The sequence below is a fragment of the Cryptomeria japonica genome, chromosome 2 (assembly GCF_030272615.1).
Source record: "Cryptomeria japonica chromosome 2, Sugi_1.0, whole genome shotgun sequence".
Classification (NCBI taxonomy): Eukaryota; Viridiplantae; Streptophyta; class Pinopsida; order Cupressales; family Cupressaceae; genus Cryptomeria; species Cryptomeria japonica.
The window spans coordinates 668,401,542-668,428,844 of NC_081406.1; the positions used below are offsets into that span (position 1 = coordinate 668,401,542).

Here is a 27,303-nt window from a genome sequence, read left to right on the forward strand (position 1 = left end):
TAAGTCCACAAAGGTGTCCTCAAGATTTCAGATGTGGGAGTTTACAAACAAATGTGAAATGTTTAGTAAGTAGACCTCCTAATGAGGTGGACCAGGAGGATTGATATGAATTTGTTGCAACTCTTTGATAAAGCAATGTTGAACTTTGATGAAGCAGCATCTGATGGTTGTGGAATCTTAGTGCGTGTCATTGAAATACACTATTCATCCCACAATCTAGTGGTCACATTAGATGGCTAGTATGAACAAGACTCAGATCAACCAATTTAAAATTAGAAGAATTTGCAACCTTAGAATGCTGTCTTGGAAAAGATGAACCCTTTAATTTTGTAGTAGGAGTCGTAGAATTTGATCAATCAATATAAGTATCTAGAGGAGAAGAAGCATCAGTTGGAATGTCTAAGTCGTGAAAATGTACAAGGCCTTGTTGAATAAGCTGCACTATATTGTCACACACTTATAATTGACATACATCAAGGAGTATAAGATAGCCCTTAGCAACATCAATTGGGAATGGAGGTTCATCTAGATCTCCATACATCTGCTATATTTTGGTCCAAAGGGCACAAAGGCTAATGATGTGCTCAAGGGTCCACATGGTGTTGATATTGACATAACCACAATTTAATCCTAAGACATGATCATTTATTTCATCTGATACTTGTGTTTGCTAGAACAACTATGTTTGAGAACAAGTCTATAGAGATGGGGCAAGAAATGAAGCCACCTAAAACGCTTCAAGATTCCATCTTGCTAGGACTTTCAATTCCCTCAATTTAACTTAATGATTGGAAGATGAATATTTGAAATTCCCATGAAAAACTCCTCAAATCAGTCACACAAACAAATAAGAACCCCCAAGATTGGAACTTTACAGTACAAGGATGTGGCATTTTATCATTAGTGTGTTTACAATACTCGATATGTTTCAGGGTTCTCAAATAGTGGATAATGGAGAAAGTATAGTTCAGATATAGAATGAGAAGAAAAAAAGGACACAATAAGAATTACATAGAAAAATACACTTTCAAAAAAGGAACCCAAAAACGTGTTAATTGTGTAGGATGTAGCCCTCAAAGGTCTGAAAAATGGAACTACATGACAAAATTTGAGAAATTGCAGTGTCAAAATCGAGAATGGATGATACTGTTGTGAAGCTTGTGAAAATTGGTCCACAGAGAAATTGGTTTAAAAAAGATGCTCGATAATAGAGTAATGCCCCTTAAAAGTTTGGGTGCTAACAAAATTGATGTTGATCTCATCAAAGGATTCTAGGCAATAATTTTTTGTTTGTAAATTTTTATTAGGGTTACACTCAAGATCTAACTGAGTAATATTTCTTCTAGACTTTACAAGATGTTTAACAATAGATTTTTAAACAACCACCATGCAATTGTATAGTTAGCATATGAGGTGGCACGCAATTAGCAAGGTGCAAAGCTCATCATATGGAGTGGTTTCCATATGTTAGAGAGCATATACCTCTGGTGACGTGTGATGGATAGTCCATAGAATGATGAGTTGGGGGTTCCATATGGCAACAAAAAATAGCTATGCAAGCTTGGAGGGGTACAGATTGCAAATAGATTGGTCAATGCATACTCTATGATAAAATTGACGTATTGACAATGAAAACTTACAGGAGGTTTCCATGTAGGCTACATGTAATGCAAGGAAACATCAGTGAGGACTATGCTATGTGGTTAAATGTTCCATTGTTTAGTTATTAATCTCCACACAATTCTAAAATATAATGGTAGTCAGAAACTTAGAAGTATAAAGAAAATTGGTTGGCATGGTAGGTGCATAGAGGACAATGTTGCATGGTATGACAACATCCAATGATGCCAAATAACCAAAAACATTTGTGAGTCAAAGAACATGTTTCCTCATCAGAGCTTCTGTATCCTCTACCATCCTCTTTTTATCTGATTTCTACTCCTTGTACAAAGAAAAGAGAGTCTTAATTTTTTGTATAATCTCCAGTCTACTAAATTACACAACTGCACATCTTGGTCAGGGATTTGTCCAAGGTGTGATATTTAATTTGACCGAGTCTTCTCCTATCCTGAAGGGACAATAATTGGACACCACCATTCTTGGCATTGCCTCTGCAGCTCATGTGCAATGCCTCCAATTGGAATTACTGTCGTTGCCATCACTATTGTTAACTGCAGATGCTATCTCGATTTGCTAAGTTTGAAAATCTAGCAAAAATAGGCCAGTCGAGTGTCAACTTTAAAAATTGTAAACCCTGACTCTGAACACTGAAGAGAAAAAATGCAGAATTTTGAATACCTCTTTCAGCAGAACAGTGTAATCATCACGTCTGTTGTGAAACTGCTGAAGCCACTGTCTTTAGGCTAAAGAAGGCTGTGTAATCACTCTGTTAGTACTGGCACTTACAAGATCAACCAAGTACTGTAGAATATTATTTCATCTTAACATGATTATAACTATGTTTTTACTTCCCATGTTTTAGGGAAATGATCTTGTTAAGCATGCAGACATATTGAAACCAAAGAGTCATATACTGTTAAACTATGCACTAGTTCACCGCTGAATAATGTCTTAGTACATGGTTTTTGAAGGATTTTTTAGCAATTTTTTTTTGTTTCCAAAAGGAAAATCCCAGACTCTCAGTTCACAGGGATTGTTTGTTGTTGTATATTGAAGCCCCAATGAATATGCATACACCATCACTATCAGTATATGTAGTTGATGGTGGCATTGGGTCATATTGATATTAGGTAACTGAATGGCTTTAGATACAATTGTTACTGTCTTTCGATGCAACATATTTCTTTTATTTTCTGGTTTCATGAAGCGAAGAACTCTTTTTTAATTTAAATTTAGTGGCTTTAACTTCTATACCGATTTAGTGACCCATATTCGCTGGGGTAATGAGATATATTGCTTAATGAAGGTCAAATACTAATATGTATTTTTTTAACTTCCTAAAACAGGCAATAAGTTTATTGAACAAGATGCAGTTGCCTTCCATAAGTGAAAATTCTAATATCTTGGTGTCGATACCACCGACAAGAAGTGACGTTCTCCATAAGTGTGATATAATGGAGGTAGTTCTCTGAGCACTTCATTGCTGTAATTACTTTCACAATTGCTGTTAAATGGAAAATTAAAACTTTATTGGAGCCATATTTGACGAAATTATGCAGAAATTCTCTATAATTTATTTATATTTGAAATTTTTTTGTTGTGTTTGTCAATGGTAAAGTAGTTTGTTGTTTTTTGTGGAACAGGATGTGGCTATTGCTTATGGGTTTAATAATATTCCCAAGACCAAGCCGAAGTCCTTAACTCAAGGGAAGCAACAGTGCTTGAATCATGTCAGTGACTTGATAAGGTTAGAGGTATGGCTGAAATGATAGACTCTTATCTCAATTGAAATTTTTATATGGAGGTTATTCGATGATGGTTTTAATACCTATGGCTTGTTTCCAGGTACAATAGTATCCAAATTATAAGATATATATGGCTAATTGATTGGTTAATGACCATAATCTTTTTGCAATAATAAGCTAGTACATGAAAATTTAAGTCAAGGCAATTAAGCAAAGCTTGGTGAATATATTTTCAAACTAGACACCCATAGAAGCAATATTCTGAACAAGTGTAGTTTGAAAGTTCAAGGAGATAGTCACTACTTTATGAGATGGGAGCAGCATTGACACAAGGAATAATACCGGTGTGTTATCACTTTGAGTTATCCTTGGGAACAGAAGTCTAACCATCTTGCTTGTGGCAAATAACTGTATGCAATAGTACAAGCTTTGAAAAAATTAAAACAGTATTTATTGGGTAAAGGAAGATATGTTACACATGGATAACCACCATTGCAATATTTGCAAACTCAGATAAGTTGCAGTAGGCTTCACTTCAAATGGATGGGTATTCTCCAGCAATTCAATTTGCTGGTTACATACAAGGAAGGGACAACAAATAAGATTTCTCATAATCTTTCAAAACTGCTGTAGACTATGATACCTGCTACAGGCAGCATCATGCAATTGGAGCCGTTTAGTCACAAGGAATACATGCACCAAGATGTAGGAGGTTTGAAACTTCTTGAAGTGTATTTTGCATCGCAAAAAGAAGGCATGCCAAATCCTGTACAAAAAACAAAGTATTTTCATAAATAGGGATTATTCTATAATATGGACAAATTGTGCATAAAAGAAGTAGATGTTACGATTTAACTCAGTAGACAGGCCCACACCTCAACAGAAGTTGGACAATTTAAATTTAACAAAATTGTCTCTAGCTTACAGAAATATGTGCATTGGCAAAAGGTACAAGTAGATGCGGGTAGCTTCATTTGAGTATGTGTGTTTGACATTATCAATAAACCGATTTACAGAAGTTTGGATTGTATACGCCTCTAGAAGTACCTGACTGAGCTTGGGAGAGCATAGGTATTAATATCCACGAGTCATTACCTCAGACCTTGAAAGTTAATATTTATTTGTTCGTCATTGTGGATTATTTTAGTTATATGGGTGAAATAATATCCTCCAAGAAGTTGAATAAGGACAGAGGATTATGTAATGATTGTTGAGCATGTTTGGGTTCAATTTGGTTTTCCAAAACCATTGATGTTGTTGGATCTCTTGATTCTTGAGTTAATTTTGTAAAGATTTGTGGATGTAGATTAGGATGGACACAAAGCTGAAAAGATCAACAGCTTTTCATCCATAGGTTTACTTGTCTTCATTTGAGACTTTTCCAAGTTTTGTGCTGTATACTCATTGGACAATGTATTCCATTTTAGGATATGTAGAGTGCAGAATTTATAAGGCTGTGATGGTCACAAAAATGATAAACTGGATGCACCAAAAGTGCATGGACGACTTAAACATTTTCAATTGAAGTACAAAGCCAAGCATGAGCGATATCAAGTGACTTACAATTCTTAAGTTGGGGTTTGATGGCATTGTATCATATTGAATGCAATCTTAAGGGGTAAAGCATAAAGCAATCAAGTATAGACCTTTTCCCATAATATGACAAGTTTGGACTAGTGCTTTTAGAGTTGGTTTGCTTTAAAATATATGTACATTCATAAAATTTTCATGGTAGGGAACTTGATATTTTCTTGAACCATCCATATTGGTTGATGAGGATGTCAGAGAGAAAATTGCCATTAGGGGGAATACTTTTAAAAGAGGAAAAATTATGATTTAGCTTAAAGAAATTGCAGTAATTTACACTAGGATTGGGAATAGTTTACTATTGTTCAACAAAATAAATCTACAATCCCAGAAGTACTTTAAATGAAAGAGTTTTATCTAATTACGGCTTAAGGGAAATTGATACAATATTATTTTTTTGAAAATTGGATAAAGATTTTTAGAGGATTATTACAAGACCTCTACAAAATTACAAGACCGAAAAGAGGGAAATTTGAAAATTGGGACACCAGAACATTGTACAGGTATCTATGCTAAGCATTGTCAGTATGGCTAGAATACTAAAGATTTTCTAGAAAATTTGCATCTTCAATATAATAGTTCACCTAGCTTGCAAAACTAGAAAGCAATGCTATTTGATGAAATAGATAAAGAAATGCAACAAATTACAAGATTTACATTATTTAAATGAATAATCGAAGTGATCTAATAAACAAGAAAGCACCTTTGAAATCTTCTCGTGATTGAGTGTTCTTAGAATACTTGCAAGTGGAAAGAAGAGAAAAAAAATTGTTTGGGGCTGGTTTGGCATTTGCCTTGAGGTCAAACCCCTACTTTGGTATTTTTACCCCCATTTTAACCTAGATAGAGAAAATAAATTAGTGTGTCAGTGCTCCTATTCCAGTTGTGTTTGAGAATGGTTAGAGTTTTGATCGTACAAGTAGTGTAAACTAGGATGAAAGAGAGGGAAGGGACTTGAAGATCCCAAGGTGCTTAGGAGCACATCAAAAAGAAGTTGCAATATCAAAGAAACGATGAAGGAAACGATAATAATGAAAATATAAGAACAATATCACTTGTGAAGGCTTGAATAAGCCAAGGAAACAAAAGAATTGAAGGTGAAATGTGGACGGGTGTTGTAGAATTCTTGAGAGAGTGTAAAGGAAGTCCAACAAGAGCCAAAGTTGGAAGGAGAAGGTGATGGGTTGAGATTAGATTTAAAAATGAGATGGAGGCAAGGAGATGAGGCTGACACATTGTTTGGATATGTTCCAAGCCATTTCCCTTGACCTGGGAAGGTGACAAGTGGCAAAATGTTTAGAAATGATGGCTAAATGAGAAATTGTTACAAGACGCTAGTGCATTGAGCAAGTTTCTATCTGTGGCCGGTTTGAGCTCTAGAAATAACAAGACACTGGACAAACACAAGGCTAACATAAATGCATCATCATCTTGACAGAAAGAGAACTCACAAGATAAGGCCTTCACACCATGGATGGGAAAAACGCTAATGCAAGGGCAAAAATGAGCCTATAAACACACAAGGGGACATATACCAAAGTGAGCACAAAACATAATGCAAAATTGCAAGGGTAGGCAATTTGGAATGATTTTTAGAAAAAAGTATGCTCAAAATATAGGGAAAGATGCTTTCTTGTTTTTAAGGGAGGAGGGAGTGGGCTTTATAGTTTTTGACAAAATTAGTTTTCTTTGACAACTACTTTGGATGGGAAGTGGTCTTTGAGCCATATATATTTTTTGACAAGGTTTCAATAATTAGTTATCTCTATGCAACTTTTTCGCATGGATGTTACAAATTTGTGTGCTATAGGATGAGGAGGATAGGATCCATGTTCAAGCAGACATGTTCCCTGGGGAAATTGAGTGAAGCAAGGACAATCACAATGAGAACATCTTGGTTCATCATTGGGTCAAAAGTAGCTTATGCAATTGCTTTTTGCCACCACAATGGAGGGAAGGTAAGAAGCCAATATTACCTTTCAAAGAATTGTTGGAGGCATGATCATAAAAGATCCTTTAAAGCATTTATGAGGGCATTGGGAATGTAGGTATAATTAGAGGAAGCCACTATAGTGCTTTTGTAATAAGAAGGTATAATGTGGGTGTTTCCAAAATGAGCTTTTGTATGAAACATTCGAAACCTAAATGAGGTTGGAAAATATTTTAAGATTTTTTTTTGAAATTTAAAAATTATTAATGAGGTTTCTAAACTTCTAAAGTGAATGGTCCCAAGATTCTCGAATTGGAGGGAATATTAGTGTATAGTGCCATTTAAAATTGTACAAATTAGCTCATTTTGGGCATTCCAAGGTTTGGACTTGATCTAATTTGGTGGATGAGGGTGATCACTAGAGAAGTGTATGTTGCTAAAGAATTATATATTGTTGAGGGTTTGTATCATTCCTTTGTCTCTAGTGTTTTTGTGAGTTTTAGATCATTTCCTATTGTTTTAGGGACATTTTCGTAATTTTAGCACGTAGGTTTGAGTATAAACCCTCATGATTAGTCTTCTTGTGAGTGATTTACCCTCGGGAGACCTCTTTGCTATTGACATTGTTTATGCCCTTACAGATTTTTAAGTATGTATTTTCATTACAAGTACTTGGGGAAATTTGTTCCTATTTCGTAGGGTCTTCTAGAGAGCAATTGGGGACTAGACATTTCATACAATTTTCCATTGGATTCAAGTCTTATCCTTGTGCAACTCTTTCATCAGGATATTACAAATTTGTGTTTTATGGAGGGAGGGACATGACCCATGTTCAAGTGGACATGTTCCGCATGGAAATTAAGTAGAAGAAAGCATCATAGTGAGAATGTCTTGGATCATCATCAGTTGAATATTAACTTGCACACCAACTAGTACATTGCCTTTTGACACCACAATAGAGCGAAGATAAGATGCCAACATGACTTAAAAAAATGATTTTCTTTTTAAAGAATTGAAGGAGTTTCAATCATAAAGAATCCGTGATGTCATTTATGTGGACATTGGAAATGTAGTTAAAATTAGAGGATGTGAAAATTAGAGATTCACTGGTAAAAATTGCTATCTATTAACTGAGAAAAGATTACAATATAAAGGAATTACAAAGTACTGTCGATATTAAAGAAATCATCTACTTCTAACTACCTACAACTTTAGACATTTAAAATGTCTAACAACCTTTACCTACTAACTTGACCATTAACTATGTAGAGATATATTATTCTAACACCCTCCCTTAATGGTCAATCTGTCAACAACACCAAGTTGTCGAATTTGACAAATTTATCTAGGCTCAGAGACTTGGTGAGAATATCTGCAATTTGATCTGTTGTCGGAACATACTGTAGCTGAACTGATCCTTCGTCTACCAACTTGCAGATGTAGTGACAATGAAGCTTGACATGCTTGGTGCGTTCATGAAAGATGGGATTTTTGGCCAGTTTGAGCACCCCTTGATTATCAATGTACGAGGGAGAAGGTCTTGCTTGTGACATGTGCATGTCAGAAAGCATCCTATGGAACCAAACTGCCTCACATGCTACCTTAACTGTTCCTCGATACTCTGCTTCAATCGAGGAAAGAGCCACTGCCTGTTGCTTCTTGCTGGTCCATGTTACATCGCCCGTACCCAAACTGAATACATACCCAAAAGTGGATTTGTGGTCATCCACGGAACCTGCCCAATTTGAGTTGGTATAACCAATCAGCGTTGGATCCTTGCATCTGCCATACAAAATGCCAAAATCTGAAGTGCCCTTCACATATCTTAGCACTCGTTTCACTGCAACCCAATGATCATCTTTTGGAGCTGTCATGAAGCGAGAAATGTAGCTCACTGCAAAATCGAGATCAGGTCTAGTGGCAGTGAGATAGATGAGGCTGCCCACTAGTTGCCTGAACGTCGTTTCATCGACCGGAGGTGAATCAGAGTTGGCTGACAACTTTAGCCCCTTCTCCATAGGTGTGGAGGCAGGTTTACAATCTTGCATTCAAAATTTGTCAAGCAGACTTCGAGTATATTTAGACTGAGAGATAAAAATACTATCAGTTGTCTGCCAAACCTCAATACCCAAACAGTAATGGAGAAGCCCCAAATTTGTCATGTCAAAAGCTTGACACAATTCTTGTTTGAGTGCGACAGTCAAATGTGTTGAATTTCCAGTAATGATCAAGTCATCAACATAGACTACAAGAAAGGGAATATCATCACTAGAGGGTTTGACATACAAATTACTGTCAGAAGGGCTGTGCTAAAAACCATGATCAACCAAGTGCTGATCAATTTTGAAGTACCATGCACAAGGAGCTTGTTTCAGTCCATAGAGTGCTTTCACAAGCCTACATACCTGATGCTCTTTGCCGACAACTGTGAAACCAGGAGGCTGCGTCATGTAGACTTCTTCCTGCAACTCATCGTTGAGAAAGGCAATCTTGACATCCATTTGATGAACTCTCCATCCAAACTGGGCTGCAATAGCGAGAAGAAGACAAAGTGTGCTCATCTTGGCAGTAGGAGCAAAGATCTCCTCATAATCATTGTTCTCCCGCTATGTGAATCCCCGAGCAACTAATCTGGCCTTGTATTTATCCAAAGTACCATTTGCATGATACTTGACCTTATAAACCCATTTGCAGCTGATAGGTTTCTTCCCAGGAGGAAGATCAGAAAGAAGCCAAGTGTTGTTCTTTAGAAGGCTATGGTATTTTGTCTCCATAGCCTTTTCCCACTTTGGAATTCCTTTAGCTTTTGAATATGTCTGAGGCTCATAGATGTTGTGGATGTTGGCCATAAGAGCAAAATTGACTGTGTTGTGCTGCTTGCTCTTCCCGCGAGCTGATCTGCCCTCAATGAGCTCATCATCATGAAGATCTCTGATAGTCTTGGCCCACCACTTATGCCGAAGAGTAGAAGTACCAACATCTGCAATAGGAGAAACAACATCTTCTGTGATTTCTGGAACAAAGTCATCTGGATGTGAGTCTTGAGGAAAATCAGGTGGTGTTATATCATGACCGGTAGACTCCTCATCTTTAGAGTCAGAATGCTCTAAAGCCCTCCCATCAGGGGAACCAAGAGGAAGACAAACACCCTCATTAGAAACCTTCATAGGCTGATCTGCAGGACTGGTAGTAGGAAGAAATGGACTAGTAGTCTCATCAATCACAACATCATGACTAAATATGAGACGATCTGTCTCCACATCAATCAATTTGTATGCCTTGTGATTGTTGCAGTAACCAATAAACATAAGTTGTTCGCTCTTGAAATCCAGCTTGACATGCTTGGCTTTCGGAATCCATACATGAGCTGTAGAACCAAAGATTTTCAGATGGCCCACCTTAGGCCTACGTCCTGACCAGGCTTCTTCTAGAGTCATCTTCTTAACGACTTGTGTAGGTGACTGATTTAGGAGGTAGACTGCAATATAAACTGCTTCAGCCCAATATTTCTTGGGGACATTTCTATACTCCATCATAAAACGAGCCATTTTAGTAATGGTGCGATTCTTATGTTCAACGACACCATTCTGCTGAGGGGTGTATGGTGTGGTGAGTTGGCGCTTAATGCCATGTGTAGCACAAAATGTAGAGAAGTCAGCTAAACAAAACCCCCCCCCATTATCTGACCTTAGAGTGACAATTTGAGAACTATATTCTTTCTCAACTAAGGCCTTATACAACTGAAATGTAGTGAACACATTTGATTTATTTTTCAATAAATACACCCACATTTTCCGATTGAAGTCATCAACAAATAATAAAAAGTACCTGGACCTAGTAACGGATGGAGTGTTTATCGGTCCACATACATGAGCGTGAACCGATTGAAGGACCTTGGAGGCTCGCCAAGAATCACCATCGGAGAATGGTGTCCTATGCTGCTTCCCAACTTGACAGGCTCCACAAACTCCATGATTTTGAGTTTGGATCTCAGGTAGACCAGCAACCAAACCTTCAACCAAACCCTCTCGAGATAGTTGAGAGAGATAGTGCACATTCAAGTGCGCATAACGTTGGTGCCAAAGTTTGTTGATGGAATTATTCCTGGCTACGACAGCGTGCTCCTGAGAATCACCGGAATCAGCAAGTCTATACAGGCCATGATCCTCAAGTCCCATAGTGATTGGAGTACGAGTCACCCTATCAACAATGTTGTAGGTGGATGAACTGAAAACAACATCCAACTGGGGAGAATGCCTCATGATCTAGCCAATGGAGAGAAGATTATGTTCCATGCGTGGAACATAGTAGACATCGAGAAATATTAAATTTCTCCCTCTAGAGTGAATCTGAACATTGCCCTTACTGGCAACGGTATACTCTTCGCCTCCTCCAAAGATCATTGAATTAGTGAATGGTTCATATTTGGTGAACCAATCCCGACGATGAGTAAAATGCCGAGAAGCCCTTGAATCAATATGCCAAGTAGAAGAATTTTCTAGATCTGCAGCTCTTTTGGCCATAAATGCATAGAATGCAGATTCTTTTTGCTCAGAGTGCTCTACGACATTTGCCTTTTGTTCAGACCCTCCTTGCTTCTTTTGTTTAGAAGCCTATCGAACCTGACAATCAGCCTTCATGTGACCATTTTTATGACAATAATTACACTAAATGTTCTTTTTCTTCTTGCTGTCCTGAGAAGAACCAGAGCCTTTCGATTGAGAAGATTGAGCCTTCCCTTTGTTCTTAGCAGATGTTTTGATAGAGAATGCTTGCTCTGTGGAGGTGGAACTAGTACTGCTCCCAAATTATTGTCTCCAACGATCCTGTTGTAGCAACTTGTTGCAAAGATCTGCAAATTTGAGATCAACATTGGTGGAGGTGATTTTCAGCGTCTCGATGAAATGCTCATATGAACATGGGAGACTCTTCAGAGTAATGAGCACCATATCTTCTTCCTCCATTTTTCAACCAACAGCTTCCAGTTGGTCTTCTCGTCCATCATTATCGAAAAGAGCATGTTCTTAAGAAAGAATGCACGACTCTTATTTGACGTTCCATGGAGATCCTTCAGGTGCTTCCAGATCTCAGCAGTTGTCTTGCCTGACGACACTTGGGGCAGCTGATCGTTAGTCACTGAGAGTTTGATGAGCATCACTGCTTCACGGTTGCGCTCATCCCATTTGTCCTGGTCTTTTCCAGCAGTGGTAGGACGAGAGATGGTGCCGAGAACAACTTTTGCCAGACAATGATATTCAAAGATCATAAGCATGCGCTGCTTCCAGGTGTTGTAATTCTTCCCGTTGAACTTTTGGCTGCTTTTGAGCATTATATTTGTCAAGGATGCCATCACGTTCTTGAGGTCAAATTGGTTAAGGCACAAAAAAACCACTGCATTGAAACAAAAAACAAGTCCTGTAGGACAAATTTTAAGGCAGAAATTGAAACCCTAGCATGGATTTTGAGGTTTAAAACCAATGCAGATTTTTTAAGACAAAATCTAGAAAATTTCGGTATCACCCACTTGCACAATTTTCGAGGTAAAAATTTTGGAAGACCTAGAATAATCTAAAAGCAACCCAGAAGAGATCTCGACAAATTGACAAATAATCTGCAATGAAAATATTTTTCTGACTTGAAATGAAGGAGATAATCACAAAACCCTAGCCGCAGGTCGCGTTTTCAAAAAATACTAAAAATCGACTTCAAAAAATTCGCAAAATCAGAGATAAAATGACGCCTTAGCTAGGGCAAAGAGAACTTCCAAAAAAGAAGCGAGAACTTGGCCCAAAACCCTCAAAAATTGAGTCCAAAACAAGAAGAAATTGCAAAAATAAGTAGCCGTCTTTGGAAAAGGAGAAGTTGTTGCCGGAAATAACAAACTTGATGCGAAATGCAAAGGGTACAAATAGAAAAACCCGACGTGATTTTTCTCAGTAAAAGAAAAAAATGATGTGCGGGTTTGAGATAGCACAGACATGAAAATAAAAAGCGGCCGCCACCAAGAAAACATAGAGCGACGCGAATAAAAATTGCAGAGCAGAAAAATGCGAAATTCGTGTCGAGCAAAATCGCAAGCTTCTGTGAGAAAATCTGACATTGGAAAAACCCTTCGTTTTTCCTCAGCAAAAAACCCCACGAATTTGCAGAAAAGGGTTTGAATTTTTCATGAGAGAGACTCACAAAAATAAAAAACAAAAACCCTCAATTTTTTTCTAGAAAAAAATCCGCGATTTTTAGAGCATAAAAAACAAAAATAGAAGAACTTCAAAAGCTTTAAAAATTCCTTTTGAAATTTTAGAAGACCAAATTTTTCTGGTCGCCTGGGCTTTGATACCATGTGAAAATCAAAGATTCACGGGTAAAAATTGCTATGTATTAACTGAGAAAAGATTACAATATAAAGTAATTACAAAGTACTGTAGATATTAAAGAAATTACCTACTTCTAACTACCTACAAGTGTAGACATTTTAAATGTCTAACAACCTCTACCTACTAACTTGACCATTAACTACGTAGAGATATATTATTCTAACAGAGCAAACCACTACAATGTTTTTGTAATAAGAAGGCACGGTATGGGTGGTTCCAAAATGAAATGTTTGTATTGAAAAATCAAAACCTTAAGGAAGTTGCAAAATACTTCAAAATATTTTTTGAAAATTAGGAAATCAATATTTGGAAATGCTTGACAAGGTTTCTAAATTTCTAAAGTCTATGGTTTCTTAGATTTTCTAGTTGTAGGGGATATTAGTGTGTATTGACATTGAAAATTGTACAAAATGAGCTCGTTGTGTGCATTCTGAGGGTTTCGACATAGGAATCTAACTAGGGATTGTAATGTTCCCTTTCTACTAAGTCAACATGAATGGAACTTGCGAGCCCATTTTTGTTTTTCTCTATGGGTTTTTGGTGAGGATTGGTTTTTTTATTTGTGCCTAGTATTTTATGAGTTTTGGACCATATACTAAACTTTAGGAGGCTTGTTGGAGGTGGGACCCACACCATTAGTCTTCTCATGGGGGATTTACCCTAATTGCACTTGTTTACTGTTGACAGTATTTATGCCCTCAAAGATTTTAAGTGTACATGTCCATTATAAATGCATGGGGTAAAACCAAAGAAATAGGAATTGCCATGAATCGCCTAAACTCGGCGAGTCTGAGTCTGAGCCATGCTCGCCGAGTCTCTGGGACTGGGACTCGGACTCGTCCGAGTGTGGCGAGCAAACTCGCCAGACTTGCCGAGTTGGCGAGTTTGGCTCAAACTCGCCAAACTCAGCTAGTCCCGAGCCCCAAACTTGGCTACTGCCTGGGTTAAGTAAAATGACAAAAAAAAACATTTTAAAAAGTTTTTTTAAAATGAGTGGTCTCGTCTTTGTTCACTACAACCTCCACCTGAGAATGAGAAAAATTAGGGTTACAACATGTCAGCCAATAGAAAAATAACACCCGACGCCTTTATTAAATAATAAGTTTTTTTGGCCTCGCAGGGCACTGCCCCCAAACCCCCGTCAAAAAATATGGGGGGAAATTGCGTCGATAGAAGTAGGGAAAATTTAACCTCCGAGTCTGACACTGATTGGATCGACCAGGTAGATATAGAGGCTGAGACTGTAGCCATGGCAGAGGAGGAGCGAAGAGCACGAGCACAGACAGGAGGTTCAGAGGCAGATAGTGACACAGATGTTCCTGATGTTGGTGAGCATGGCATGGTGTCACGAGGAGAGGCTATGGCTGTCGAATCATCCAGGACCTACCTTAGACGCCTTCGCAGGGGGCGGGGCCGGAGGGTGCTGCCATATAGGCTCCTCTGAGCCATAGGCTTGTAGTTGTATTTACCTTTGGTATTTGTATGAAACATTTGATGATGATCATATGATGACATGGATTTTTTATTCCACGAGTTTTGTAATATTGTGTACATTTGACAATATTTATATATCTATGTTTGTTATTTCCTTCAGCTACAATTTGCGTTTATACTTATGTGATTGATGTATATTTGTGTATGTAATCAAATGAGCCGAGTTTGATGATGTTATTGTGTCTTTAAGGTGTATTCAATAAAGGGTGCCTAAAACAAGTTTTAAATCTTTAAAAATCTCTAAATTTCTTGAGTTTTTCACTTTCCCGAGTCCAGCCGAGTCTGAAGTTGAGTCTGACTCTGAGTCCCGAGTCCGAGTCCGAGTCCGAGTCCGATTTGGCCTTGCCGAGTCCAAGCCAAGTCCGAGTCCCGTTTCTTTGGGTAAAACCGTTTCCTAGTTCTTAGGGGTTTTGGAGGGCTACTAAGGACTAGACATGTCATGCAACTTGTTAATGGATTCCGCTGTGAGTCAGCTGTTCATAATGATTTATTTCAGGTCTGTTTTGGTGAGCAGTTCTCAAACTATGATTGATTTACTGTTTAGGGGTCATTGTTTAATGGCTACTTGGGTAATTTAATGTTATGACATTGGCGCCACGTTATGTGGTACTTGATTATTAACATTAAAATTACATATTCTAAAGTGATATTAGTATCTTATCAAGTAAAAGACAATTATAATTGATTTCTATTGACCCTTGGTCTAGGAGCTAAAGGTTTGGAGTATTTCAATGAATAAATAGAGGCTGCCCGATCTTGAGGCTTTCATTCTATACCCATTTCACATATTTTCAGACCTAGAGTGGGCTTTTGCAGCAAGAAGAGCTTACCTATTGGCTCAAGGATGGAAAACCTTGGATTTAGAGATTTGGGGACAAAATCCTTTTGGTATCTTATGCACAACTTCATCTAGGGATTTCATTGAACTGAAAGCATTCGCTTTCCTATTGGCAAAGTCATTTGAGAGGCAGCTGGGGTGGCATTAATATAGTAGCATCAATTTTGATTTGGGGAAGGATCTTCCACTAGATGCTTGATTTCTAATTAGTTCCACGTTATTATTATCATTTTGTTGATGTATTTTGGCATATATTATTATTCCTTATTAATCAAATTCAGTTTTGGTGTTATTATTAGGGTTTAGTTTGTTTATGCAATGTATCATTCTTATTTTAAAAAAATAGATAGAAGGCATCATAGGGACTTCCTTGTGTAAACAAGCTCACAAACCTATTGCTCTGCAATTCCATACCCAAGTATCGTAGATTTTGAATTTTGATGCTGGTTTTTATAAACTCTTTATTTATATTTCATGACACAAATTTCATTAGCCATTCTACCTCTCATTGTTTAATGCCAATATCTCAACTAGTTGAGGATAGACCCACAACCAATAAAGGCATATCCTTTCACTTCATTCAATACGCTCACTCAAGGAAGTTGAGATATACCAAACCTATCAAGGAATATCCTTCCGTTTCATTCAATACCCTCATTAAAGGTGCCCGTTTCTTTTCTTCAAGTGGTGACCTTTGGGGACAAGTAATTCTGAAGTTCTTCTAGAGCTTGTTGACAAATGACATCTGTCTTTGATTTTGTCTCATCTAGTGGGGGTGCCAATTGTCTTGTAGCAATGGGCAACATAGATAGAAACAAACAATGTATCTCTTGCCCATTCTAGTTTAAACATTACAGATATTATAGCATAGTATGATATCAAAACAAAGGGTTTCCTGTATAATTGGTTTTACGGTTTACCAAATTAATTGTTGTACATCCTATCTGACATGATTTCTGTAAGTTACCTTTAATTAGGCAATACCATGGGGTTATGTGTATCTTGCATGTGTAAATGTGTAACTTCCACCTTATTTGTATTGGGGCTAGAGACTTAATGGGTTGGCCTACCCTAATTTGACTTGTTGAGAGGTGCATAAATAAAGGTGATGCTTTTGATCTTTTCTATCAATAATTAAACTAATTTATGGGAGAATTCCACTTAATAGTGATGTTTTTTGTTGGCGCTTCTAATACTTGACACCGCCACATATCGATTTTCTCTCTTTTGCATGTGGAGTACGAGTATTTGTTTGATAGTATGTGTCATTAATCTCATAGTTTGTTGTTGTTGGTTGTTTAGAAGGTGTGCAAAGGAGTGGCAATATCTCATTTGGATTTGGGTTGCAACTTTTTTTCCTTTGTTAAGGTTGCTTTTTTGAAAAGAGAATAGATTCAACAAGATCGTAGGCAATGATCATTTTCTGAGTGCATATATAATTTTTTTCTGGAGTTTTGAGACAGTAGAAACTTGTCCAAAGAGTACTGGTTTCATGGAATCCCAGTTGATGCATATTATATCTTCACATTTGATTGAATTTTCCGATTCCTTTCCAAAAACTATTAGGACTCCATTTTTTGTTTTATGAAAAATTCCCTTAGTTTTTCCTCGTTTTCCCTCAAAGGTTGGTGGTCTTTGATGGCTATGTGCTAGTGAACAGTGATGTTGGCAACCAATGTAGGAGAGAGCTGAATGAAGTGAGTGGTTTTGGGTGTGTGACATATGACCAATGGCGAAGCAAAAACGTCACATAGAAGATTAGTATGTGATTTTGGATAAAACATTGGCTTGAGTGTTAAATATGCATGGGAGAATTAACAATAGCCCTTTGTTTGGAAGACGAATCAAGATTCTAAATGATTGCCATGTGTTGCAATATTAAATCGCATGCAATGTCTATTTAAAAACTATTTGTAGTCCTTGTGAAAAAGGATTCAAGTGTAATAATATACAGAACAAATAATGCAAACCTCATATGCAAAGTGCACAAGTTGGTGATCACAAAGTAGTTTATGCAGCTATAATGCTTCATAACTGGCATTGACAACTGTTCTCTTTTCTGCTTCAATGCAAAAGAAAGGCACAATGTGTGGAAGCTTATTCTTTTATGACGCAACAGCTGTACCCAAGGAGAAAATGCAGCCAGTAGTTGATCTCCAAGTATCGACAAATATGTCCCAATCAGTGATTTATACCCCATAAATCTGAAATCTGTTGTCCTTTGATAGAGAATGCCAAAGTAAAGAGTATCTTTCTTATGTCTCAACAAATGTTTTGCTGCCTGTCATTGTACAAGCTTTGGTTTTGTTGGCTGTCACATGGATTCATTGTTTAGTGATGATTTGTCATAGGCTAACAATTTTAGTTTGACCTGCATACACATTGTGGAAGGTCCGCAATTTGTTATGCAAAAAATTTCCAAAAGTTTTGTACCACACTTGACTTGAGCCACGGAAATTAAATGGTTATGTAGCCAAAATTCTACTCCTAAGCTATATCATATGAGGCCTAGGTCACTAATGTCAGAAGTATAACATAAGCCAATTTCAATGTTGTAGTTGTAATGTCCCCTATTGGGATTTTATTCAATTTTCCCTCGAATTCTCAAATGGGGTTTAGATTATACTTGGGAATGTAACTTGTCAACTTAATATCTTGATTTAGACCCAATGAGTTGAACAATTATAAGTCTCCTGATTACTGATTTGCAGATCTGCATATTGGATCTGCTCTCTTGTTCCTCCCTACGCTCTAAGTTGAATGTGTTAATGCAGTAGCTATGGTCGAAACCTTCCAGCCGACGTAGCAGTTGGTAAATGTGTGAATGGCCTATCGGCCTTACACATTTACAAAGTATGCTTCTAATAATTATCGATTTCTAATGTGTATTTATCTAACCCACCACCTTGAACAAGACGTGTTCATTATGACTTAACTAATCCCTAAAGCGTGTTGGTTAGAATATAAGTCGCTCCTAATGAAGAGGTGCGTTGGTCAATTTCAAAGCCGACTTGATGAAGGAGATGTCTTGGTTGGTAACACCTTCACATAGGTATAAAGATCGATCTTGTCCATAATGCATCGGATGAATATATTATTATCTTCAGCAGTTTGTGCTATCCACAGCAAGCAGATCGTGTCTTCTTCATTGCTGTTCGAGGTTGTTCTGAGGCAGATCGTATACTTCATATTGATTACGTCTTGTGTATTCATCTCCATCTGCAGATTGATCTCACATTACAGCTGTGTATTCTCAAGGCAGATCATCTAAGATAGAAGGCGGAATTTATCTACACAGTCTGATATACAGTAGTTCGGATTTCTTGCTTCTATCAAGGGTGAATTTGTATCATCCCATAGCTTCAAGTGTGAAGTAAATTCATTGTAATATCTGTTGGGACTATTAAAATAATAAAGACATCTTTCTTTGCTGGGTTTTTCACCTTCAAGAGGAAGGTTTTCCCAGGGTACATTTTGTGTTATTGTGTTTGAATTATTGCTTATCTAATCTGATCTTAAAATCAACAGAATGATCTTTCCTTTATACTTTATTGGTGAAAGAGTCACCACCTTTCATAGGGATTGAGGCACCACCTTTCATAAGAATTGAGTCACCACTTTTCATTGCTGCCTTTGAGAATAATATATTTTTCTCCAGATTGATCTCCCCTGAATCCCTTTGTCAAATGAACCTTCTTCCCTTTATATCTCCCAATGTGAGGGAGAGGTCACACCTCTTAATCATGTATGGTCATTGATAAGAGACGCAACCTTCCTTTATACTTTATTGGTGAAAGAGTCACCACCTTTCATAGGGATTGAGGCACCACCTTTCATAAGAATTGAGTCACCACTTTTCATTGCTGCCTTTGAGAATAATATATTTTTCTCCAGATTGATCTCCCCTGAATCCCTTCGTCAAATGAACCTTCTTCCCTTTATATCTCCCAATGTGAGGGAGAGGTCACACCTCTTAATCATGTATGGTCATTGATAAGAGACGCAACCTTTCACAATTCCCCCCTTTGAAATAGTACAACCCTTCATTATTTTTTTCCATTTGAGAGAGCTACTTCCTTATCTATTTCCCATTTCTTTTCTACCTCTGATAATCTTTCCTTGATTTACATGCTCCCTTTCTTCTTCCTTTCTCTATCTTGACCCTCTCAAATGAGGTTCTCTTCTCCCTTTTATATCTCATGTTTGAGGGAGTCCCAACTTTTCATTTCATGTCTTTTAAAAAAATACTTAAATCTCTTTAGAAACACAGTTTTTGCAAACTTCAATGACAATATGTATCCAGTGAGGCTATAAATGAGTACAAAAGTGTTTTCTATCAAATTTGATTAATTTGAATACAATTTGATTACAAAATTGCTTCATCATGTGGAACCCTGATGGCTGGTACAATAGATAGCTGACAAAATGAAAATACAACATTTTACACCTTTCCTAATCTAGTGAAAACTTTGGGAGAGGCTGAGGTTCTAATCCTTGGAGTCTATTGTGGCTCCTTGCTTGGCATAGAAGATTGTGACTTAACCTCCATCCTACTAGTAGATGGCCACCTCAACTTGGGTTGTCATCCTCTGAATGCATGTCGTGAGGCCCTCCATAACCTCTCCATTAGAATACGAGAAGCTATCTGAATAGAAAGAATGGGGGTTGAAAAAGTACCTTACTCCATGGATGGGTTTGGCATCATGATGAGTAATGCTTGCAAGGTGATATTTTAGGCAATTTATGCCTCCATGATATAAGTTTGCACATCTCATGCAAACAAATGTCCTAGGTATTGGTCCCTGTATGACATATTTCCAAGCACAGTATCCAGCTATAGCAGGACGAGAGTTTGTAATTAGTGGCGACATTAATTGGGTGGAGCCTGAGGCTGAACCTGATCCAAAAGACTCTCTATTTTCCTTTGAATGATGTATTTAACCTACACCAGAATTTCTGAAAGTGAAAGCACTACATTTTAATTTTTCAATACAAAAAAATTAATATTATTTCAATATAAATTACTAAAAATCAGCATATAATCTTAAACATTTTATTCCAAAAAAATGGTTAAAAAAAAAAATTAACTTTTGTATTAAAAAAACTTTTAATTCATTATAAGATCAGAAAAAATGATCAAAAAATGGCGATGAATCCAATTTTGTGGAATTAAAATGCAAAACTATTACTGAGTTTTAGCAAATGACAAATTTTTGTTAACCTAGATGTTGGATTTTGCAGCCAACATGAAGTAAAATGCTTCAAAAAGCAAAAAGAAAAAAAATAATTTACTGACCTGTTCTTCAAATTTGTCAAAATACCCTTTGAGATCTTCTCATTGTGATGCAAGAGCATTGTCATTGCTGTGTGCAAAGTGGGAGGGACGTTGGAGGTTTTAGAGGGGAGAAACTGCTTCAAAAAGTTGCTTAATGACATTTTAATGACCTTTTTGACGTGACCCACGTTCTGTCCGCTTGCAGCAATTTTTTTGCTTTGACTAAGCGAGTGCTTGCCAAAAACTCGACAAGTAATTTTGGTGAGTTCAAATGGTGATTATTTTGCTCGGTAAAAAATCGGTAAGGGCTTGGTAGAGTTTGCCATCTATGATCCTACGAAATAGATGATCTTTATCAAGCATTAAAAACTACTCAATGTGTACCATGAAATTTCCTATTTCAATTCCTTGTTCAAGAAGGTCGTCTTCACATCCATCCAATTCACCCTCCAACCAACTAGGCTGCAATGGATCGAAGTAACTAAAGTATGAAAAGCTTTTCTTGGAGCATGTAGACCAATTTCATGGAGGCAAGTGTTTCTCTTTAAGTGGAACAGCTGAGATTTGGACAAAAAAGATGCAAAAATGTCACTTCTCATCTCATATGTTTTTAATTTTTTTAAATTTTTTTTTATTTATATTTTCGACAACTTTTTAAAATTGATCTTTTGGGTTTGTTTTTGATTGAAGACAAGCTGTGTCAGGGTTTGCCGGACTTAATGTATGAAGTTTGAAGCTCGGAAAATTTAAAATATACATTCAAGTTCGCCATGAAATTCGTACAAAACAAGGTTTAGGTGTTTTTCCATATACAAGAATCACTAGAATCCATCATAGATGGCATTTAATGAAGTATCCGAGCCAATTTCGCTATAATAGAGACAAAAAGGACAAGGGTAGTGGTTTATGTTTACCTGGAAAATTCACCATAAGTAGTTATCGGGAGAGTCGGCTAGAGTAGAACCGGGTGGAAATGAAGTCCATCGCCCCTAGATGTGTTAATGACGGAAAAGTCCATCATGCTTTCCATATGACGGAAATGAATTCCATCTAAAGTTGACGTCTTTTATAAAAAATTAACATATTATTTATATATTACAAATTAAAATTAAAATTTTGAATATATTTATATTATTATATTTTTAAATTTATTATAATGTATTTAATTTTTATTTCGCGCTGCCAAAGGGGGCAGCTCCCAATCAATTGAATAATGTATTTAAATTTAATAACATCGTTTGTGAAAATATTTATATTAATTTAAATTTAATGTAATATTATTTTTTTTTTATAAATAATGCATTTGACTATTTTATTTTACAATATAATTTAATTTCAAATTTAGCATTGTTAAATTATTTTGACAATTGAATCGATTTTTATTATTCATATATTTTTCAAAATCCAAATTTATATAAGACGAATTTAATGTCGATTTCTTTTTTGAATTTTTACCCTTCCCCAAATTCATCTGAATTTTATTGGTGTCGAACTCAAACTCGAATTCAAACCTTGTGAATTAGAAGACAATTAATAATTTCAAGTCATATTATTATGGTTAGGCAGAAAATTTTATTCCACAATTCATTTAAAAATATTTTTCTGTTTGCAGTTGAACTGATGTGTTTCATTTGGTTGTTATCTTCAAGAGCATGAGAAGTTGCCCTTTTTAAGTTGTTTTTGCATCTGATTTGGTTTGCAAACTATAATTTTATGTTTAATTTTTTTTGGATTATTTGTATCCTGGTTTGTATATAAGTGTAGGTAATGTGAATGCTGTTGAAAAATTGTAACTGTTTCCTTTTTATTTTTTCTTTTATGTAGATTGCCATGGCAGGCTTCACAGAAGTGTTAACATGGATATTATGCTCTTATGAAGAAAATTTTTCTATGGTGAATAGAAAGGATGACAAAAAGACTTCAGTGGTCATTGGAAACCCTCGATCAAGTGAATTTGAGGTGTAGTTTCTTTTGTTGTCAATATAATATAAACACTAGAGGTTATGGAGACTTACATCTTTTAGAAAAATACATTTATTGTATTGTATGGTATGCCATTTTCTTACAGAACTTAGTGATTTCTTTTAATTGTGATAAATTCTTCATGATTCCAATCTGATGTTTTCTCATAAATATACATCATTCTATGTTGATTGCAAAATGTAGCATGTATACCGCAGTGATGTTTCCACTTAATTCAATGAACATATTTTCACAAAGTGAAAACAAATATGAGATCAATGCTTCTTCATAAATATATGATGAAGACAGTTTTATAGATATTGATATGTAGATGAAAGTTAAGATTGTCATAGAGGCTAAAATGGTGTTTCCTGTCACTAAACTAAATAGAAAGAAAAATTTACATTGAAAATACTTTGTAACAAATTTGCGAGTTTATAGACTACTATAGAGTCTTATGATAGTTGTTGTAGCATGTTTTCTGGACAATTTCAGTTGTCCGTCTTTTACTCAACAGGAAAATGTATTTTCAAGTTAATGGCAGAGTGTTTGGACATTATGTATATGTGTGTTGTATTCTTTTATCATGTTGTTTTGACCAAATCTTGGCGATTTATTTATTTTGATAATTTGTATTATATATTGCTTCAACTTTTCTGCTTGTCTTTTTGTCTATAATGTATTATGAAATTTTGAAATCTTTTGCATTTGAATGCCATCATTCTTTATATAAAGATGATCCTTTTGTTGTGTATGGTCTCTAAACTAAATATAAGATAAAATGTACAAGAAAGGTTGAGGTCTCAACAGGTTATCAACACTATCAGTCTTTTGATAATAATTTGAAGAAATTCAGTCATCTGTCTTCTGTCTTCTGCTCTTCCAAAAAACATTTTTTGAAACCATGCAGAGTGCCTTGAATCTTGATACTATTTATTTGTACCTTTGGATTCTTGTAGTGCCTTGTTTTAATGAAATCATAGTGATTTATATAATTGGGTAAATTTCTATCTCATTATGTTTCAACTTTTCTGCTCTTTCTTCAGTCTGGTGTATTAGTAATTTTTCGTATCTTTTGCTTTTTGGTACCTTCAGTCTGATTATTTTTTATACAAATATTCATTCCATAGTGGCTTTGGCTTCCTGACATATCTTTCTTGGTATGCATGTAATTTTGATGTGGAAAGTAGAGTTCGATTTGTCTGTGCTAAAGTAAATTGAGTATTTTAAATTTTTTAATGATATTATTTTGATCACAGCAGAACCTTGGATTTTATCTGCTTCTGTCTTAGGCATCTTTTCTCTTCTACTTGAAACTTGTGCTTTAAAGTATCAAGTTGCATACAAGTTTCAAAACAAGTATATATCATCTCAGATCTGTAATAGTCAAAGATCAACATTTCCTTTAAGATGTTTTTCTTCTAATGGCATATTTTTCGATGTAATTTGTTGATTGTTTGTGTATATTCTACTGCACATTACAGCTAGAAAGGGTTTTTGATTTCTATTTGTGTACAGTGATGATAATAAAGCTGAATGTGATGTTCATCATATTTTTTACAGACTGCTCGAATAAGTCTCTTGCCTGGTATTTTGAAGACAACAGGACATAATAAAGATCATCCTCGGCCTATAAAGGTATTATAATTACTGCTATTAATGTAGACTTAAAGGAGATTGACAGAATGTCCCTGGAAAAGTAATCTATGAATGTGAATTTATAGTATCAAGAAGGAAAACAGACTGGCTTAGTTTTCGCTTGACCAAATGAACTGTATAAAAATATCTTACTGTGGCATGGATAAATTTTATGGTAAGAATATTTGAGATATTTGAATTTAAATCTAAGTACAGATTCTCCTAAATCTGGTTTCCTGCCTTTTGCCCTATGAATAAAAGAAGGAATGCATAAAAGGATTAATTATGATTTAGCTCAACTCATAAATTCTGGTTACATGAAGATGATATTATTGCCTCATCAAACAGACACAAGGACCTAGCAACAAGGAATTCTGGATTCCCTTGTATAACCTTTATTATCGTGTCAAAATGTTTTGAAGAATCCAGTGTTTGCCAGATAATATTTTGATTTTCTTATTGATCCTCAGATTTGGTTTGTTCTTGTTTATACTTGGCATTTTAGAGTCAGCTTTTAATACATGTAGTCTATACATTACAGGGAGTGGCAAATAAATGTACAAAACTGAATCATTCATCATGTTTAGTGAGATCACAGCTGTAATTTACTAGCTTGTGGTTTGTGAAAAGTGTTCTGGGGTTAGCCTGTTACAAGGCCTTTTCTTATAGCCTGCATCTTTTATCATTTGGCTCGTGGGAAAACATTTTCAATGGTTTAGATTGACTATTGTTTTGAATATACTGAGGAATAATGTATACCAAATTAGCGAAAATCTGCTGATTGTTGTAAGGCACGAATTTACTAGTACAGTCTGGGAGACATCTTGAAGTCTATGTTTACTGATTGTTCAGAAGCCAAGTAAGTCTACAATAAAGAATGGCATTGTTTATTAACAAACACCACCATCTTGAAGTCTATGTATAGATTGCTCAGAAGCCAAGTTAGTCTACAACAAAGAATACTGCACTGTGACATTTCATTGGTTGCATATGTGGGCTGCATGAGATATTCATTACTTGATAAATTCATAAAGAAAAAGGAAGTTCTGCAAATCTGTACGTAGCATCATTCATTACAACATAGAATATCTATGTGCGTAGATTGTTCAGAAGCCAAGTTAGTCTACAACAAAGAATGGAATTGTCTAGTAACAAACACTTCCATCCTGAAGTCTATGTTTAGATTGTTCAGAAGCCAAGGTAGTCATAATAAAGAATGCTAGGCTGTGACTTTTGATTGCCTGCATTTTTGGATTGTATGAAACATTACTTGCTAAATTCTTGAAGAAAAAGAAAGCTCTGCAAGTCTATATGTAGCGTTATTCATTACAGAGTTCCAAATGCTGAAGCATATAGTTATAGGGTACATAGGAAATATTTATGAAGATACTAGATCTACCAAAATCAGCCTATGTCGATAAAAATGGAGCCTATGTTGATAAAATTGGGACCTATGTCGATAAGCACATTGTTATCAAAGTCAAGAATAAAGTTGAAAAGGTGTCTGTGTGTGTAAGGGGAAGTGACGACAATTGATGGCTCACATACTTGAAGTGACATTAGGAGAGTATAAACTGATGTCTATCAATCAATTGAATAGGGTCCCAGTCTTTCCTTATTGAGACTATTTTTTGGAGTCATTAGTTATCTCCATAGATTATGTGAGATGGTAAATAATATCTCTTGGTGAAATAAACATCCTTTAATGGTTTTATATTTGATTGAGTGATTAGCATCTTTGAGCCAGTCACGTAGGAGAAAATCTTGGATTTTTGAGGTTTTCTTGTTCTTATAGATTAGCATATCTATCAGTGTTTCCTTCCCTATTCAGACTTTATTCAGTTGTGCACCTCAGTCCAATGTTTCCTTCATTACGCTTTCTAAACTATCTCTGTCCTCTTTTTTGCTATGTTGATTATAGATGCCTAGCTTTGCTTCTGTGATGGAATGTTGTCTTCGAGTCATTTTCTAACAAGCTCGTACGTTACCATTTCATTGGCCCCTATCATGAGCACTTGTATGTGAATTGGCCTTAAAGTACTGATATGTTTGAAATATGCCCAATAGCGAGTCTAATACAGATTACATCTTCTACATATTAAATCTTGCATAGTTTGATGAGTGTTTTGATTCTCTTTAAAAATATTAATTTCAAATACTTATCTCACTACTAATTAAGGTCTTGAAGAACTCTACATAAGGACCAAAGAATGTAGAATGACCCTCGCATTATATTGATTTTTACCAGTGTTCTTCGAAAACAAAGTATTCCCACATCAAATAAAACTCTGCAATGGTGCCAAGATATTGAAGCATAGAATTATCCCAATTTGTGTATTTTGAAAGAAGTTGATATAGAATGTGTGCATATAATGATTACCATAATTTGCAAACTTGCAGAGTATTTTGTGAGTCGCTGATTACTCAGTTATTTTTTTTCTTCGGTTACCTTTTACAGTTAAGCTTGTAACTCAGGAATGTAGATTACTTGGTGAGTTTTAGAGTTGAGTTACTGAGTACTTGCAGGTTTTTTTGTGGGCCTAGATTTCACAATTTAAATTTGTGAGTCAGCAATACAGATTAGTTGGTGAATTTTAGGGCCAAACTCACACAATTACTTGGCGAGTTCGACCCTAAAACTCACTATACATGGTATGTGCACACTAACATGTTTCAGATGTGGTTTTCACATTGCAAAATGACATTTCTTCGCCTATTAAACCCATAGATGTCCACAGATGAAGCTCACACATCATTTGAGCTTGACAGGAAGAGAGGTGATTGTGATAATAAAAGCTAATGGAGCCTGTGTGAAAAACTAAGTTACTGTACAGGTTTGG

At 36.0% G+C, this 27,303-nt stretch overlaps 1 protein-coding gene across 4 annotated transcripts in view; it reads left to right on the plus strand.

Annotated features, from left to right (window-relative positions):
• LOC131034032 (phenylalanine--tRNA ligase beta subunit, cytoplasmic) overlaps positions 1–27,303 on the plus strand; it is a 106,315-nt gene that overhangs the window by 53,744 nt on the left and 25,268 nt on the right. For 3 of the 4 annotated variants that reach the window (XM_057965377.2, XM_057965376.2, XM_057965378.2), the window contains 4 exons: positions 2,967–3,080; positions 3,264–3,374; positions 22,688–22,822; positions 24,389–24,463. In XM_057965377.2, the coding sequence (XP_057821360.2) occupies positions 2,967–3,080; positions 3,264–3,374; positions 22,688–22,822; positions 24,389–24,463 (435 nt within the window). The remainder of the gene's footprint in view (positions 1–2,966; positions 3,081–3,263; positions 3,375–22,687; positions 22,823–24,388; positions 24,464–27,303) is intronic. The other variant, XM_057965379.2, reaches the window with a different exon arrangement.